Here is a 17,724-nt window from a genome sequence, read left to right as displayed (position 1 = left end):
GGCTATACAAAATGGTAATAATGCCAATGATCAGCTATGGCTCGGTCGTATGGTGGCCCCGCACCCAGCTAACCATGGTAATAGACAAACTAAATAAAACACAAAGACTAGCATGTGTGGCTGCGACGGGCTGTATGAGAACTACTCCGACTGCGGCGCTAGAAATAATGCTAGGACTCCTACCATTACACATATATATACAAAAAGAAGCGGCTGCCACGGCTCTTCGGTTGAAAAAGCTAAACCTATGGACATCCTTCAGCTCATCGCACAAGAAGATCTATGAAAATATGATCTCAAAACTACCCATGCTGGCGGCGCCCATCGACAAAACACCAAAAACTATGATCTTCTGGAAAGAATACGCCATATCATTAACAGAGGATCCTAAAGAAGGACTAGACCAAAGAAACCTAAGAATATTCACAGACGGCTCAAAAACATTTGAAGGGACAGGATGTGGTGTCTTCTCGGAAGACCTGAACATACACATCTCAAAACCCCTGGGAGAACATAACACGGTATTCCAAGCTGAATGTGTGGGAATAATAGAAGCTTGCAATGCTATAACAAGACGACAGGTGAAACACGAAAATATACTAATACTGTCAGACAGTAAATCAGTACTACAAGCGCTATGCAGCGACAAAATTAACTCAGAGCTCATACTCGAATGTCATCGAAGCCTCACGGAAGTGAGCAAAGAAGGCAACAAAGTAACAATTCAATGGATAAAGGGGCATAGTGGATCAAGAGGAAACGATGCAGCGGACGAACTGGCCAGGAAAGGCTCAGAAACGACGGCATATGGACCCGAGCCCATCATACCCCTACCAATATCCTATATACACAACCAGCTAGACCTACATCACAGACAACTGCACAATAAATACTGGAATGAAATGGACACATGCAGGCAGACCAAGATTTTCTACCGGAACTGAACCACAAACTCACCAAAATACTACTGAAAACACCTCGACACCAACTACGTAAAATAGTAGGATTACAGGACATAACACACTTAACAAACACCTACACAATATAGGTAAAACAGACAGCCCCATGTGCAGAGCGTGCATGGAAGAAGAAGAAACAACAAAACATATTCTCCTAGACTGCAAACAGGTAGAAGTATACAGGAACAAATACCTAGGGAATCCGTGCACACTAGGAGAGGCAATTAGCAGCCTGAAAACTTTGCTAGGCTTCGTGGAGGAGCTGGGGTGGTTAGAGTAGCGCTACCTCGTTTCACGCAAAATAGGCACAATGGTTGTCGAGTTGCGGAAAATGCCCAGAAGCACTAACTAACTAACTAACTAAACAGATTTTGTGTAAGAATAGCTGTCGGACGGTCAAAACTTGGGCTTGGGTGTAAAGGTCAGAGGTTGGAAACCGATAGGGTTTTTTGAGCATCACTTTTAGAACAGAGCGTTGGGCCCTTTCGATTTCCAACATACAGGTCTTTGCTGCACTGCCCCAGACTGAAATACAGTAACTGATCACAGACTGACAAAGCGCAGTGTAGATCATTTTTAAAAGTGATTCATCTGCAGAATTACGGAGTTTTTTAAATATATATATAGACTTCCTAATTCTTCCAGATAGATTATGAATGTGTTGTTTAAAGTTCAGCTTTTCGTCTACTAAAAAACTATCTTTATGATTACTGGATACAGGTCATATCAGTTGTCATAACTGTCTGCCTGCTTATTAAATAATAATAAACTAATATGTAATATGTGCAACAACATTTTACACACATAACTTTATGATGGCTATAACCTTTTCGACACCAACAACAGATATATCCAAACTGCAGGTTCAATGCTAACAATGGATTAATTTGTAACCTATGTGCATATGCATGAAGTTCAATTTCAGTTTTGACACTTTGGTTTGGCACAGTGTTGAAAAGGTTACGTGTAAAATGTATCAATGATAATTGCTGAGAACCTTATAGGAATTAGATATTTAAATGGGTACAAAGGTATTGCGTACAAAGATAACCTGTTTTTTTTTTAAATAAAAAGTTCAAAATAAGTCTTGGCATATTTGATACAAGGTCTTAGAAAATATATGTATCTTATAGTTTTACTTACTTGAAAATCCAAAGCCTCATCATCAGTCTTTTTAACAGCGCCGGCACTCAACAGCCCAGTCAGGTCAGAGAGGAACTCGTCATCATACACAGATCTCTGCTCCCAGATTTTAAATATCCGAAGAATCTTTTGCCGAACTTTCTCTTCTCTGTAAGATTGAGTTTATATTGACCAATTGAGTTTTATTACAATAATTCTAATTAGATGAAAATACATACAACTATTTTTTATACATTATTACAAAGGCAAGATCTCTTGAACAACATAGTATAACTGATTCTGATTCTATATGACATAAAATAATGAAATTACGTGTATTTAGGAATTTATGCAAATTGTTTTATGGGTACTCTCCTAAGATTGAGTGTAATATGTATAATTAACATATAAATTATCATGTCTCACTTGTCCAGTAGACAAGGGGCTGAACAACAACCAGAAAAAGGTTACTGAGGTACATAAAACTTACATTACAATTAAGTACAATAACTTTTATACATACTAAACTTCAGTTAATAAAGAATGTTAGCAATGTTTGGAGCAATAATATACATAGACCTTGGAAGAAATAATGTAAACAAACTAACCTCACAAGCGGGGTAGCTTTCTGCAAATTGAGGCCCCAGCTCTCCACGAATTCGTAGTTTTTCCGCTTGCTGTACTGGATCACATCGTTCGCCAGATAGAACAGCGTGAGTCTCTGTTCTACCTTCACGCGCTTCAGCACATTCAACCAGCTGGCCACTATTTTCTTGTGGTGCGCTCTTTGCTTCAAGCACCACGATGACAACCCTTGGATGCTCTCCTGAGTATCTTTCAACTGCAGAAGCTTCTTCTCAAAGGTTAGCGTATTAAATTCTTCCGTTTCACCCATCGTAAACTAAGTTCATTACTTTTACTGACAAATCACTGGGGTCTTAAAGTCTTAGTAAAGTACATTCACACTAGGGTCTCTAAATATAATTAAGTCATGTTTACTACACGAGTAACTACACATTTGTACACTTAACAATATTTTTGACTAACAAAACGCCGCCGAAAACCGCGTTATGGCGTTCAATTATAACTCCATCACAACTAGGGTTGCCACCCGTACTTTTATAAAAAGTATTGTACTCTATTTTAGCTTTGTGTACTTTATATTTTACGAAGCACTAAAAGTACGCCAAAATACTTTATTTACGACCTTTATTCATTAATTATATTTTTTTAAGCGAAACATGCAAATTTTGGAAATTTCATATCTTATTCACCAGGAAAATACATTTGACAATGTTCCTGAACGCAACCTTAAGAAACAATGCTTCCATTAAGCTTATCAGAAATGAAATACTAGTTTATTTAAATTTGTGCATGCCATGCTTAGAAGCTATAAACATATTTCAAGCTGATAAGAAACTGTTAGCCAGTGCGAAATCAAACAAAAAATATGTATTTAAAAAAATACAATAAAATACTTTATTTTTATGCCGTGTACTTTTTATTTTTGTACCGTCAGACGAGAAATACTTTATTTGGGGCGCAAAAAGGTGGCAACCCTAATCACAACCAACTATGAACGAATCAGAAACTGATGTTGCCTAGAAATGTTAGATAAATACTTTATAGTATTCTAAATAACGTTGGTATTGAAATGTGGTCAAAGAAACATGATCATTTGATTAACCATTTTTACTATACAACAACCGCCATTTTCTTCAATGGAGGCGCCCACAGATAAAGTAAAATTCAATTGACAATAAAGGACCCTTCACATAGTCTGCTAGAGAGCATGACAGAAGTCCGAATTGTACATGTAAGACGGTCCAGACGGGAATAATTTTCGCTAATCTGATTCCGATCCGATCAAATCAGGCCGTGCAGAAGCAAAAGCCAATATAACTCTCATATTTCCTCGATTGTGACCGATATTACTGATAAAATGAAGGTGCGGACGCAATAATACCAATCTGTGAAGCTAGTATTCGAATTCGGAAGCATTTTTTAAATTAAAAGTGCTCAAACATCACAATAAATTTCAATCGTAGATAGACGCCAATTTCTTTTATGTTGAAATCGGTCGATTTCACCACGCGGTCTGGACTGGTCTTGAGATTATTTTTAGAAATATGTATAGGGCTATTCGGAAGTTACGGGCTAGACATTGTATTCTTTGGGCTAGACCTAGGGGCGGATTAAGAAGGCGCGGGGCCCTTAGCACAATAGCTCGCGGGGCCCCCTGGTTTGAAAAAAAACTGATTAAGTGCGAGTCGGACTCGCACCCCGAGGATTCAGTACCATCACAACATTTTTACGATGTCTTAATTTTTGTCCACTTGTTCTCTATTAGTTTTTAACATGTTATGCAGTGTATTTTTTAGGGTTTCGTAGTCACCTAGAAACTCTTATATACGTAGTTTCACCATGTCCGTCTGTCCGAGGGTTTGCTCCGTGATCTTTAGTGCTAAATAGCTGTAATTTGGCATGGATACATAAATCATGCATTGCGACAGAACGGGTAAAATAAAAACTATTAAAAAAAATTAGGATACCTCCCATACAAAATGTTTTTTCTTTGATATTTTTTTGCTTTGACCCTGTAGTGTGGCGTATGGTTGGATAAGGTCTTTCAAAACGAATAACGGTCTCCAAAAACCTTTTTTTTAAATAAAGTTATTATTTTCGGAATTAATCGCTCCGAAAGAAAAAAAAATAAGGAGGAATTTCGATCTTTTAATTCTTAATTTTTTTACTAATCCATTTTAAAAGAGCCTAATCTTAATAAAGTTGTGTTATTTTATCACAGTTCCTTTCTTTTATATAGATTTCCTCCTTACCTTCGGTTTTCATCATCAGATTAGGTCAATTTTGCCAAATTTTGACAAATGGTCAAAAAAATAGTTTGCAGATGGTTTGCAGGTTTTGAAAACAACTTACGAGTATTGCAAGTTAAATAAAAGCATGTAGGGATACTGTTTAACAACATCAATATTATTAAGTTTAATAAAAACGTGTAAAAATAGGTGAAAAGTAAGTGGGACCTAAGAAGTGGGAAGTAATGGCTAAGTGAGCCAAAAAACAAGGCCGAAGGCTGAGCCCCACGAGCTGAATATCCGGACCGACCGGACCACCCGATTTCGTAGCGTTCCCGTGCGAAACTGAAGGCCAAACTGCAGGAAAGCAGAGCCTAGAATGAAACCAATGCCAGAGTGTGAACGAGGCCGTAGGCCGAGCTCCGTATAAGGGTGGAGGCCCGGAGTGTTCTATCGCGGCGCGCCACCATGCAAAGGCTGAATTGTAGGAGAACAGAGTTTGGAATTGAACCAATGTGATCTCGGCTCGCCTGCTGCTCGGCCTTAGTTCGTGCTCGAAAGTGCGACTTGCTGGGATGCTTTGGGTATCGGACTCTATGTAGGGCTTTACATCCGGCCTATGCGAATGCAAAGCCCTGCATAGGGACCCCGCTGTTTTCTTTTTATAACATTTTGACAATTAGATCATAAGTATCACGGCTTTGCAGCAACTCGGTATATTTTGGGCGCCCGGCCAGTCGTAGAGGAGCGCATCCTTTGGCCTCCTACGGGCTCAAAGCTGATCATCATTAGGCATTAGCTGTAAGGTGCAATTTGTTATTTGAAATAATAATTAGTAAATAAATCATCCTTCCTTGCTTTTCACTAATATGTTTTTAAACACACTATCTTCTTTTGTTCGTTTCCGAGCTCTGCTGTTTCCTGCAGCTTAACCATGCACAAAAGTTTTGAGACACTCTGCACCTTCGGCTTTATGCTAAATCCTCTGGTCTAGGTCTTTGCGTAAGCCTAATAAAAAATCTTTAATATTGGTATCGTTGTAAAGAAAAATAGACAGGATAATAACAAATAATAATAATTGATCAATATTGTTACTGACTTACGAAAAAAAATACATTGTAAATAAAATGTGGTAGTACAGGATCCGCGGAGTGCGAGTCCTACTTGAACTTGGCCGGTTCCGCGTACCGAAATCGCATGGTCAGGGTCGGTGCGCGGGGCCCCCCCCTTAGGCGCGGGGCCCTTAGCATATGCTTTTTCTGCTGTTCGGTTAATCCGCCACTGAGACCTCCTAGTGAGTATTATATTATTTGGGCTAGACTCTCACGCAGATCAGCATTGAGTGGCTCTTCCTGTCGGTATTCAATCCAAGTTTTTTCCAAAATCAGGGTAAAACGTGGGAATTTTTATCATAATCATATCTCATCATCCATGAAACACAAGGGTGGTTAGAGGAGTAATAAAAAACAATATATTTTGCAAACTTATAATTTAAAATCTACACAAAATGCAACGTTCATCAATATTCCGTATAAAAAATAATCAACAACGAATATTTAATACGCTACAACACAGAGCTAACGATAGGAATGAAGCGTTTCGGTTCGGAATGAATGGACGCATGTAATAGCAGAGACTAGAGTTATAGTACTATTTTACAACAAAGCGAGTGTGTCAACAAAGTTGGAGCTCGCTATTCGCCTTGCCGCAACGACTGCAACGAGTGTGTAATCGCAGAGTTAATCCACTTTTTGTATAGCTATGGACTGTGAGACACCCTAGCCGACGGAGACGCTATCTGTTAGAATGAGAGGTAAGTAGTATATTTATTATCCTACTCTATGAGATAGCAGTGTCCCTTCTGGCTATCATGCCAAGAAAATCACGTATAGTGCATATGATACTGTAGAACTCTACTTCATACTCTTTGGTTCTTAGCTACTCTGGCCATAAAAGACATCGTCATCTAACATAGCAAATCATTCGGGATAAAACGGAGTTTTAAATCTTAAGCCCCCTCCAGACTATTTACGAGAATCGCGGCGCGACTGCGCGGAGAGAACATATCGCGACGTTGACTGCATACTAGCAGAACTTCACGACGATATCGCAGTCTAGTTCGCGGCAAGATCGCGGCAAAGCAACAGCTTATCGAATTTAACTGTGAGTTAGCTACGGCAGCATAGGGAGCATGCGTGAACTGTAGGAGGCAGCACAGGAGCCGTCAGATTTTTGGCGCGAGGTGTAAATGTGATGTTTATTGTTCCGGTGTAGGCCACAAGATGGCAGAAACTACTATGCACAGGAAAACACGTGACGTGTAAATGTAGGTACATGTTTATGGTTCCGATTCAGGCCACAAGATGGCAGACCCTCCAACGCGCACGGTCCCTTATTTTGCTAGAATGAGAAAGTTATATATATATATATATATATATATATATATATATATATATATATATATATATATATATATATATATATAGGTATTGCTATCTCACTCTAGCAGAAAAGTCTTTTACTCTTGGAAAAGTGAGGACCTACCGCGAACCACGGACGAGTTGCCTCCCGGTCACACTTCCGTACGAATTTACAAGTGCGACAGAGGCAACACGTCGAACGTGGTTCGCGGTAGGCCCTCTGAGGCAGGAACACCGAAGTTCGCAAATTGCGGGCATCTTTCTCTTTTACTCCAATTAAGGCGTAGTTAGTGTGAGAGAGAAAGATGACCGCAACGTGTTCGCGTTAGACCTTCAGGCCACACTATCTACTTTCGATGTTTGAATCCATGATATCAATGTAGCATGAAGCACAATAATATAATGTTGTCTGCTTACGTTTAATTATTTTTAAACTCCTTATTGCCGGAATGTATTAGGTAGGTATTCGTGGCTATATGGACCGTGCGCGTTGGAGGGTCTGCCATCTTGTGGCCTGAATCGGAAACATAAACATCAACATTGACACTTCACGCCAAAGTATGTCTACCGTTCTCGTACGTTTTCTTGCGCATAGCAGGGCTATAACCGCGAAAATCGAAGTTCGTCAATTGCGGGCATTTTTTTCTTTCACTCTAATTACGTCTTAGTGAGAGTAAAAGAGAAAGATCCCGAGAAGATGTTCGGTTTTCACGACAGGCCCCCAGGTTCGGCCATCATTACATTGGAAACATAAACTTCACATTTATGCCTCGCGCCAAAAATCTGACGTGTCCTGTGCTGCCCGCTACAGTTTATGCATGCTCCCTATAAGTTGTGTGCACCCATATTTTTAGAACTTGCAGATATCGTAGGTACACCAATTTACCTAAACAATGGAAAGATCTCTCTAGTACTCTATAGGGAATAATTTACGCTAAATAAAGCTACGATTGATAAATCAAGTTATTGCTTAGCTTAGCACTTTTCAGGAATCATATCCAAGCGTTGTATGTGCGTCGTCCAGAAATGTAACTTACGTTATTGACATTAAGGTTCATATTAGATAAAATAACAATTACATTAGGGCTGCGAATAGCCGTTTCCAAAAGCATGTACACAAAAGAATAATGAGACGTGTATAGTAGTTTAAAACACTGTTGCCACTAATTTTATTGCACTACCTAAAACAATCTATAAAAAGTAGATTATGTTAAGTAATCTGGTTAAAAAGTTATAATTTTTATTATAATAAACAGTTTAATTTTTTTTGCTATTTGTAGATAGCACTGAATGGAGTTATATGTACGTTTTATGATTTTTGTAGTAGCTGAAAGTCAAACTTTTAGTTATTTTATTGGGACATTCCACAAAAAGTCTATTTTATCGCGAAATTATACCTGCTGTGTCATTCACGAAGACGCGTGCCTTAACTCGTATTGTCGTCGTATAAAAGGTTAGATTTGACTAATTCGCGCGTCACCGTGGATGACACGAACTATATATACCGTTGAATTTAAAGCAACATATCAAATATTATCACGCCAAAGATCGGTTTCTTACTTTCATCAGAAGTGAATATCATTTTTGGTACAATCTTTTATCGCTGAACTGTACTTTTCTTTCCACAGGCAACTATTACTCATCGAGACAATTCTAAAAACCCCAAATACAAATAGGGTGCGTTGTTTTATCACAGAGCTCCTACGGCCACCTCCTGTCTTCATCATCAGATCAGATCGATGATTCCATAATATTGCATTGTCACCCGACTTACATATGTATCCAAATTTTCAGCTTCATCGGAAACCGGGAAGTGGGTCAAATTTAACTTGCAAGATTTGACCCGTACATACATAGGTAGTTACATACATACATTGTAAGTTAATTAAAAGCTTGTAAAAAATTGCGTCACGTGCGATACTGTTCTGGAATGTCCCAGTTACCGTATGCACGCGGCAGTATTGAGTCAGCAATCCAAATTGAGCAACCATATTTCGCACTACCTTATGCGTCTTAGTATTCTTTTGTCTATAATATACCGGGTATAAGTAACAATTATATTTTACGTTCACGAATTATAACAAATTACATAGCTACATTAACTAGTAGACCCTTACGAAAGTTAGATTTCTGAAGATTCGAAAGACCTATACATACACCCTAAGAGAAGTATTAGAAAACTAGTTGTACTTTAAAGCTGGCCAAACACACTAGAATACGCCTGCGCAGTTTTGTCTGTACAGGCCGCGTAGCCAACGTGCATATCGTTCACGCTCCGTGGCGAACGAAACGCAACTGTCACAGTCGCACTAATATGGAAGAGTGATAGAGAGAGATAGCTACGATACGTACGGAGCGTTAACGATTGTAACGTTAGCTACGCGGCCAGGAACCTGCACAGTCGAATGCCACACACTCTCCTTTTTACCTGTGAAGGTGGTAAAACTACGCAGGCATACCCTAGTGTGTATAGCCAGCTTAATATGACTAAGTAACACAATTTCGATGGTTATTTGAGTAATCTATTATTTCTCTTATGGTTTCCTTATTATGGTCTCTAGTTTTTGAACAGCCCTAATTTGGAAACATTTTTTTAATCTCCTAAGGCTCAGCCATACAGGAATAAAATCTAAAATATGCCAGTGAAATTTGAACCTATAATGTTAGACATAGAGTGGACTTTGCTTCGTTAAAAAAATTAAGGAAACAAAACAATTGTTACTATTCCGATTGAAAGTGTAAAATACTTCATCAAACTTAATAAGTTCTATAGATAAGACCCTGAGTCTTACGAGAGTAAAAAGACAATAATTTCAACATTTTAAATGTATTGTTTCCAATTTATCACTAAACATATCAGTTCAAAAACGACAGACTATAGTTAACCATGGTACTCAATTTACTCAATATATGTATTATAGCTAATCTTAACTAAACTAGTATAGTATGATGGTAAAAATAAACATTCCGTTTAGAAGCGAAACTCTCCTAACTATCACAATACGATCATTACACTACAATCACCTTAGATGGAAATGCAACCCTATTTTCTACGACACAAGGTTGCTTTTTGCACCTATTAGAGTTCCGCTTTTATACGTTTTGGTTTCAGATGCTTAAATTTATAATAGGACCAGATTACATACTTAAAATTATTAGTTTTAAAAACGAAATATCAACATCCTTAATTGACAGCGTTTGCATTTTTTATTGAGCAAGTAGAAACATAATCAGGTGTTGTAATGTGTATTTGATAAAAGTGAAATTGCTGTCTTTGCTAGTCTATGCCAACTTATTATTGGCAAGTTACCTAAATATAACAATTCGCGATTATACGATAATTTGTGAATGAGGTTAAACACGCAAGGCTCAACACAGACGGCGCTTTAGCGAAATGGTTCTGGAGCTGATGAATACATGGCGGTTCTTTTCATCAGATACCCACTCAGGTTGTGAAACGTTGGCCTAGCCTTTTCCTAGGTCTTATACACCTAAGTTAGGGAGGGAGCGATAGGAAACCCGATTTACGGGAAGTAATTCTCCCACATTGATTGGTGTAAGAAGCCTTCCGACCCCCATCAGGTGTTGGCGCTGGGTTAGGTGAGATTTGTGAGCAGTGGCGGGCTCCTGGCCCAAATGGTACCCAAATTTGACCAAGAGGCCATGGTCTACCATGATCCCATTTGATGTATTTACTATGGGTGTCAGCTTGTTTAATTATGCTACTGTTCGTGAAGTCCCTTTATAACAAGAAAGATAGATTACAGACATGCAACTCTCATCATCATCCAAAGCGCCGTCTGTAGTAAATGCAAATTTATAACCCCAATTAAACATTCAATCACATAACACTCAGGCTTCAAAAATAGTATACCTAGTAAAAATAATAATAAAATATTCAATAAAAAAAATCGTCGAGGCATATTATTCAAATCGTAAACCGAATTTCATGGAATTTAAGAATTATTTGCTGCAATCTTGTTTTCGTAAAATAAAATTAAATAATTTAATTTTACCAACACAACCGCTTATCTCATCGCGCGCCCAGCGCGCTATGCGGCGAGCGACAGATGGCCTACCGCCAACCACGTTCAACGTGTTGCCTCTCTGTCGCACTTGCAAATTCGTACGTAAGTGAGAGGCAACACGTGGAGCGATGTTCCCGGTAGGCCCTCAGTACAGCCGCGGCTTAGATGACATTCGTGACCGCCATTGCTCATGCAATGTTAATAGTGCTTGAAAGTGGAGGTTCACTGTTGCTTTAAATCTACTTTTCATAAAACCTGAGTACAATGTGACTGAAACTAAACTATAAGTACTAACAACAATTGTCTAGCAGTGTTGGAAGTGAACATTCACACAAATGAACAAACACAAAGTTATTGTCAAGACGATTGCTTCTGTTTTTAAACGAATGCGCGACAACGATTGCAAAGAACATGTAACATTGAAAAATACATTCAAAATTGTAATAAATGCTTCGAAAATGACTAGTGCTGGTAGATCCGAAACTTTGGGGTCACTTTTAAGACTCGATATGCCACTGTCTCCGCTTCTGAACAGTTTAGGCAACCTCCTCCCACCCCATCATCAATACACCCAACTCTTGCTCCACGGAACGGCGCCAAGTATTAGAGCGACCAAAACCATGTTTCCTTTTGCCGGACATCTTCCAGGTCACTTAGGATAGGTGGCCTGCATACAGTTTCGTAAACGAAATCGAGATCTTAAACGTGAACTCATAAGTCTCGAATCAATACCAAGACTAAAATGACACAACTAGGGTAGACTAACCAATGATTGCCCCTTTAAATATCTTCTTGTCCGTAATTTTGTAGGAAAGCCTAGTTTAAATAACGTTGAAGGAACTAATCATTGCAGATAGTATAATTTACCCTATATAACGATTATATCGAAGACTCAGTTCGATAATTGGATGATATTTCAAATGAAAGCTCTTGACTTAAATGTGACAGTCAACATCAAAAGGGTCCTTATGACGGTCGGTGCTTACGTAGCGTAGTACTGCATTAGTATTGGAGCGCCGCTAATAATGGCGTCAGCGCCGACCGCTATAAAGTCCCTTTTGATATGGACTGTCACATAAGTTGTGTTGTTCCATATATAATGGTCTGTGATATACGGATCAATACATTTATATTTAAGTTAATTTTTTAAATGTACTATATTTGACAAAGCCGATGGAACTTTAAAATTCAATAGTTTTGAAAGAGATTCCACAATTTTAAATAGTAACACAACATTATATTAGTTGTATGTTAACACTAAATAATAAATTAAATTTTTATTGGTTCCATAACATCCCCTACTCGACATTACATACAAAAGTCTAATAATTTACTCTAAAGTAGTCTATTTTTTATTCTATCTATGGTTGCGGTGTTTCTACATGTAAAATAAGGACGTTATAACGAGGAATTTCGTACATTCACCCGCGTCTCCTGTCTCTCTTACACGCGCGTATATTGCTGTCCCGCACATGCCGATAGGTCAATGCCACTGTGCGAGCAGGTCAGCAATATAATGAAGTGCGTGCGATAGTAGGAAACGGGGGGTCAATGGAGGATATTTTTCGTTCTTAGCTTCCTTACTTAAAAAAAATTACACATAAAAGAGTTATAACCTTTAAATACGAATTAAAATCTGCTAAGAACGGAATTAATGCGTATACTCGTTTGATATTTGGTAACATCGGTCAGTTTTCACTCAAAATACTGATTTCCCAAAAATAACTTCTAAGCACATTTTGTCTGTAAATTGCAAAATCAACTTTTTCCTGAAATTACCCAATGTACCTTAATTCAGTTAGTCAATATAACAGTTTTTTTATCCTTAGGAAGTTGAATTACATCTTCATTAGACTAAACAAACATTTATTTTTTCTGAAAATCAGAGACATTCTCATATCACATAAAACAACTCGTCATTGTTATGGCAAAGTTCAGACAAACAATACTTTTGAACTGAAATGATAGGTATGTCAAATATCTCCAAGATCCACATACAGTAAAAAAAAAAGTACGTGGGTCATCTAATAAGGAAAAATTCAAACATAGTGATCCGCGAAGTGGATAACGTTTGCACTTATTCGAGTTTACTTCTTATTCACCCGTAAATAAAGTTAATTTTATTGCGACAATTGATATCCTCTACAAAAACTGCTCGCCATTCCATTGCAAATTGAATATTTTGTGATAAATTAAAACTAATTATTTCACATTAAGTTTCGTGCTATATTATCCACCTGTGGCATTCAACACACCAACCATTTAAATAAACAATAAAAACAAATACACTCAATTTGTAAAGGATACACATACTTGTTTTCCTGAATCGTCGACACAGTAACAAACCCTTTATGAACCTTATTAGAAAAGACATAAGGTCTACCAACGGTCAAAGTTGTGAGTGTAATGTCTACGTGGGACGCCGGACGTCGTCGACTTGAATGAGCTGCTCGATAGGGATCAGTGACAGCTCTCCGCCGAGGATCGGGGCTGGGGTACCCTGGAAACGATCAGATATTTTTAGGGCCTGAATGACAAGGACTCTAAAAAATCAAGGTGCTAGACAAGTCATCCCCTGAATACATAACTGTCCCGTCTACAACATCGGCAAACCAAAGACAATTTGAAACAGAGGTGGATTGTAAAAGAAAACTTTGTAGGCACAGTAAATTTACTGTCATCTTTCGACACATGATTAAAACTTTTAGAACGCAATTTGACTATTTTCCTAATTTTTCACTGATATGTGTTAAATTTGTTTAAATCAGGAACAAGAACCGACTCCACAAACTTTAGACCTATTTCAATACTACCGGCATTAAGCAAAGTGTTCGAGAAACTTATTCTAAATCAACTATCGTCACATTTCAACAGAAATAAACTGCTTGATTGCAATCAATTTGGTTTTACCAGAGGTCGATCAACTACTGACGCCGGTGTGGTACTTCTAAAACACATCTTTGACGCTTGGGAAAAAGCTCAAGATGCTATTGGAATTTTCTGTGATCTGTCGAAGGCATTTGATTGCGTTGATCACGAAAATTTAAAGAGAAAATTAAGCCACTATGGGATAAAAGCTAGTGCCCTTGACCTTGTCTCATCGTACCTTTCGAATAGAACTCAGCGAGTAGTTATTAATGGAACTCAATCGGCTGGGTCCCCGGTAGCCCTCGGAGTGCCGCAAGGTTCAATTCTTGGTCCCTTCCTGTTTTTGGTATACATCAATGACCTACCAAAAGTTGTGCAAGAAAGACATGATATAGTGTTGTTTGCAGATGACACTTCCCTTATATTTAAAGTGAACAGAAAGGAAAATAGATTCGAGAGCATTAATGACGCGCTATCTACCGTATTAAACTGGTTTACGGCAAACAATTTGCTTTTGAACGCAAAGAAAACCAAATGCATCAAATTTACGCTACCTAACGTCAAGCAGGTAAATAACAGCAAGATTAAAATAAACGGTGATACGCTGGAATTTGAAGATCGAACTGTTTTCCTGGGAGTCACTTTAGACTCAAAACTGCAATGGCATGCACATATAGCCACTTTAGCCGGCAAACTTAGTTCAGCAGCCTATGCAGTGAGGAGAATCGGACAGCTAACAAACGTAGAGACGGCCAGGCTGGTATACTTTAGTTACTTCCATAGTGTTATGTCGTATGGAATTCTGTTGTGGGGAAAAGCGGCAGACATTCAGACAATATTTGTACTGCAAAAGCGAGCTGTACGTTCCATCTATGGACTGGGCGCTCGAGTATCCCTAAGAGAGAAATTTAAAGATGCAAGCATTCTTACCGTTGCATCTCAATACATACTTGAGAATATTATGTATGTTCGGAAAAACATTAACGAATTCAAGCTTAACAGTGATATCCATAACTATAACACTAGAAACAAGCATAAACTTGCTGTGCCCGCCCACCGCCTCCGTAAGGTTAGTACGTCTTTCGTCGGGAACTGTACACGTTTTTATAACAAAGTTCCCACTGATATAGTGAATTTGCCTCTTAACAAATTTAAGTCACACGTTAAGAGCTCTTTGTTAAGTAAGGCGTATTATGCTGTGAATGATTTCATAGATGATAAGGATGCCTTTAAGCCAGTAGCTTGATCTTGATAGTATGATAAAAATGTCAGTAATAGTGTTTTCGTTTTCTTCCTGTGAAATAACCATACTAGCGTCCAGTAGAACTGACACAAGAGAACATCATGTTCTCGTTTGATTGTATTATTTTAGTTTTGGACACTTAGAGACCTTATACACCTCTAAGATTTTATTTTATTTTAAATTTCATTTTATTTTAATACCTATTTTAATGATTTGGACACTTAGAGACCTGTACATCTCTAAGTCAAATTAAATTTATAATTTAGTTTTATAGGTAGGCACTCCTTATGAATAATATGTAGTCGCGTTTATGTGGCGCTATGCCGTCTTTAATGTAACTTACAAGCACAAATGTTGTATCTCACATTTTTTTTTATTATATTTATATTAATACAACCCGGCAGCTTGAACATGTCATGCTCGCTTAAAAGTCTTTACTTACGGTGGCGTCGTTGATCGGGTCGCCACTTTCCCGAATGAAGGTTGAGGGAGGCGATGGCTGAGATACACGTCATACTCGTGAACGGGTGCTGTTTGTGGAGACCGGTCTGTTTAAGCTTACACGGGGTACAGGTTATGTTAAAGTATGTAACTTTACTTTTGAGTGACATTAACGTGAGACACTTCATTCGGTTCTTGTCTGTTTTAATTTTTTTGTCTTTTAATTATTTATATAAGAATTCAAGCCTTGGCGACCCTCTACATCTCTAAGGATAATTTAATATATATTTTTATATTTTATCTCTGACACGTAGAGACTTATACATCTCTAAAGAATTTTAGTATTTTATGGTTTTATTTTTTTATCATAGTTTTTTTTGTGTAATTCGACATTTAGAGACAGTATACATCTCTAATAAAGTATTTATTATTTCATAGATTCGATATTTGTAATTGTTTTTTTATTTTTTTATTTATTGTTTGTAAAAATGGACATGTAAAAGTGCCCCTGTGGCCTATTTGCTGAATAAATGTTTGATGTTTGATGTTTGATGTTTATCAAAAAGTGGCGCCATCTGATAGATCAAAGGCCAAAAGTATGGCGGCATGGTTTCGAGCAATGGCGCCATAACCTTTAGGTTGTGTCAAATAGCGTTCTAAAAGTTTTAATCATGTGTCGAAAGATGGCAGTAAATTTATGTTAATAAAAGTGGCGCCATCTTACCGGGCATCGGCCAAAGGTTGTGGCGCCATCGCTCAAAACGATGCCGCCATACTTTTGGCCTTTGATCTATTAGATGGCGCCGCTTTCTGATATTTAACAAATTTAACACATACATATCAGTGAAAGAATAAGAATCAATGTCAAATGGCGTTCTATAAAAGTTTTTATCATGTGTCGAAAGATGGCAGTACATTTACTGTGGCTACAAAAGTACCAAGTTTTATTTGATAATCCACTTATATATCAAATTATGTTTAATATATATCTAACAGTGGTCGCGGGCGCATGTTTTTCAGCAGGCACCTTGCGCGCCTTGCACAGAGTTCCAATGAAATTACTGCTACAGAGCATACGCGCTTTATTATGGCCATGTCTTTATGATAGAACTGTCACAGCAGTAGGTACTCGCCAACAGAAGTCAACATTACAAACCAAACGAATATAGCCACCTGTAATTTTCGCAGAACAGCAATCCGCATTAAAAGTATAATAAACGGACAGACAGACGGACATGACGAATCTATAAAGGTTCCGTTTTTTGCCATTTGGCTACGGAACCCTAATAAAAAGTAAGTACTCACCATGCCATACTTGTCGGGGGTGACCGCGGGTACATTAGTGGCATGTTTCTCAGCCGCCGCCTCGCGCGCCTTGCGCAGACCCAATGAAAACACTGCTACGGAGCGTACGCGCTTCACGAGCAGCGCCTTGGCTCGCGATCGACCTGTTTCACGGAATGGTATATGATTTGAAGATAATAACATTGTTGAAATTTAAATTAAACGTGCTGAAATAAATTGTACAGTCATAGTATTTGTTTTGTTTAAAATATATTCATAATGCGATTAGTGCTTAAAATTATTTCGGGCATATGGGCGCCAAAGCTGAATCGGATGAAACGTAATCGGGAAGTCCAATTTACGACCACTGTTTAAAGCAACTGGGGTCGTATATCGGCAACAAAAAAAAAAAGTGGGGTTGTACAAACAGTGCTGACGCCGGGTAGACATAGAATGCGGCAATGGAGATAATATTGTATAGGTAACTACATAGAGAAACTCTATTTTCAGCTCCTACGCTTGCTCTGGTTATAATATTAGCTGAAA

At 38.2% G+C, this 17,724-nt stretch overlaps 2 protein-coding genes across 3 annotated transcripts in view; both read right to left on the bottom strand.

The window, feature by feature from the left end:
- LOC133516676 (proline-rich protein 36-like) overlaps positions 1–3,174 on the bottom strand; it is a 29,194-nt gene extending 26,020 nt beyond the window's left edge. Inside the window, exons 1-2 of the mRNA XM_061849698.1 lie at positions 2,690–3,174; positions 2,103–2,250 (exon numbers count right to left, since the gene is read on the bottom strand). Coding sequence (XP_061705682.1) covers positions 2,103–2,250; positions 2,690–2,976 — 435 coding nt within the window. The 5' untranslated portion in view covers positions 2,977–3,174. The remainder of the gene's footprint in view (positions 1–2,102; positions 2,251–2,689) is intronic.
- A 10,546-nt stretch (positions 3,175–13,720) lies between these two features.
- Positions 13,721–17,724, bottom strand: part of LOC133516487 (anoctamin-8) — a 41,589-nt gene continuing 37,585 nt past the window's right edge. Inside the window, exons 23-24 of one of the 2 annotated variants that reach the window (XM_061849466.1) lie at positions 17,200–17,342; positions 13,721–13,842 (exon numbers count right to left, since the gene is read on the bottom strand). In XM_061849466.1, the coding sequence (XP_061705450.1) occupies positions 13,753–13,842; positions 17,200–17,342 (233 nt within the window). In that variant the 3' untranslated portion in view covers positions 13,721–13,752. Of the gene's footprint in view, positions 13,843–16,800; positions 17,343–17,724 lie in introns of those variants that run through there. The other variant, XM_061849464.1, reaches the window with a different exon arrangement.

Source organism: Cydia pomonella, chromosome 3 (genome assembly GCF_033807575.1).
Source record: "Cydia pomonella isolate Wapato2018A chromosome 3, ilCydPomo1, whole genome shotgun sequence".
NCBI lineage: Eukaryota > Metazoa > Arthropoda > Insecta > Lepidoptera > Tortricidae > Cydia > Cydia pomonella.
Note: the sequence above shows the minus strand (reverse complement) of the source record. Positions and strands in the feature narration are given on the sequence as shown.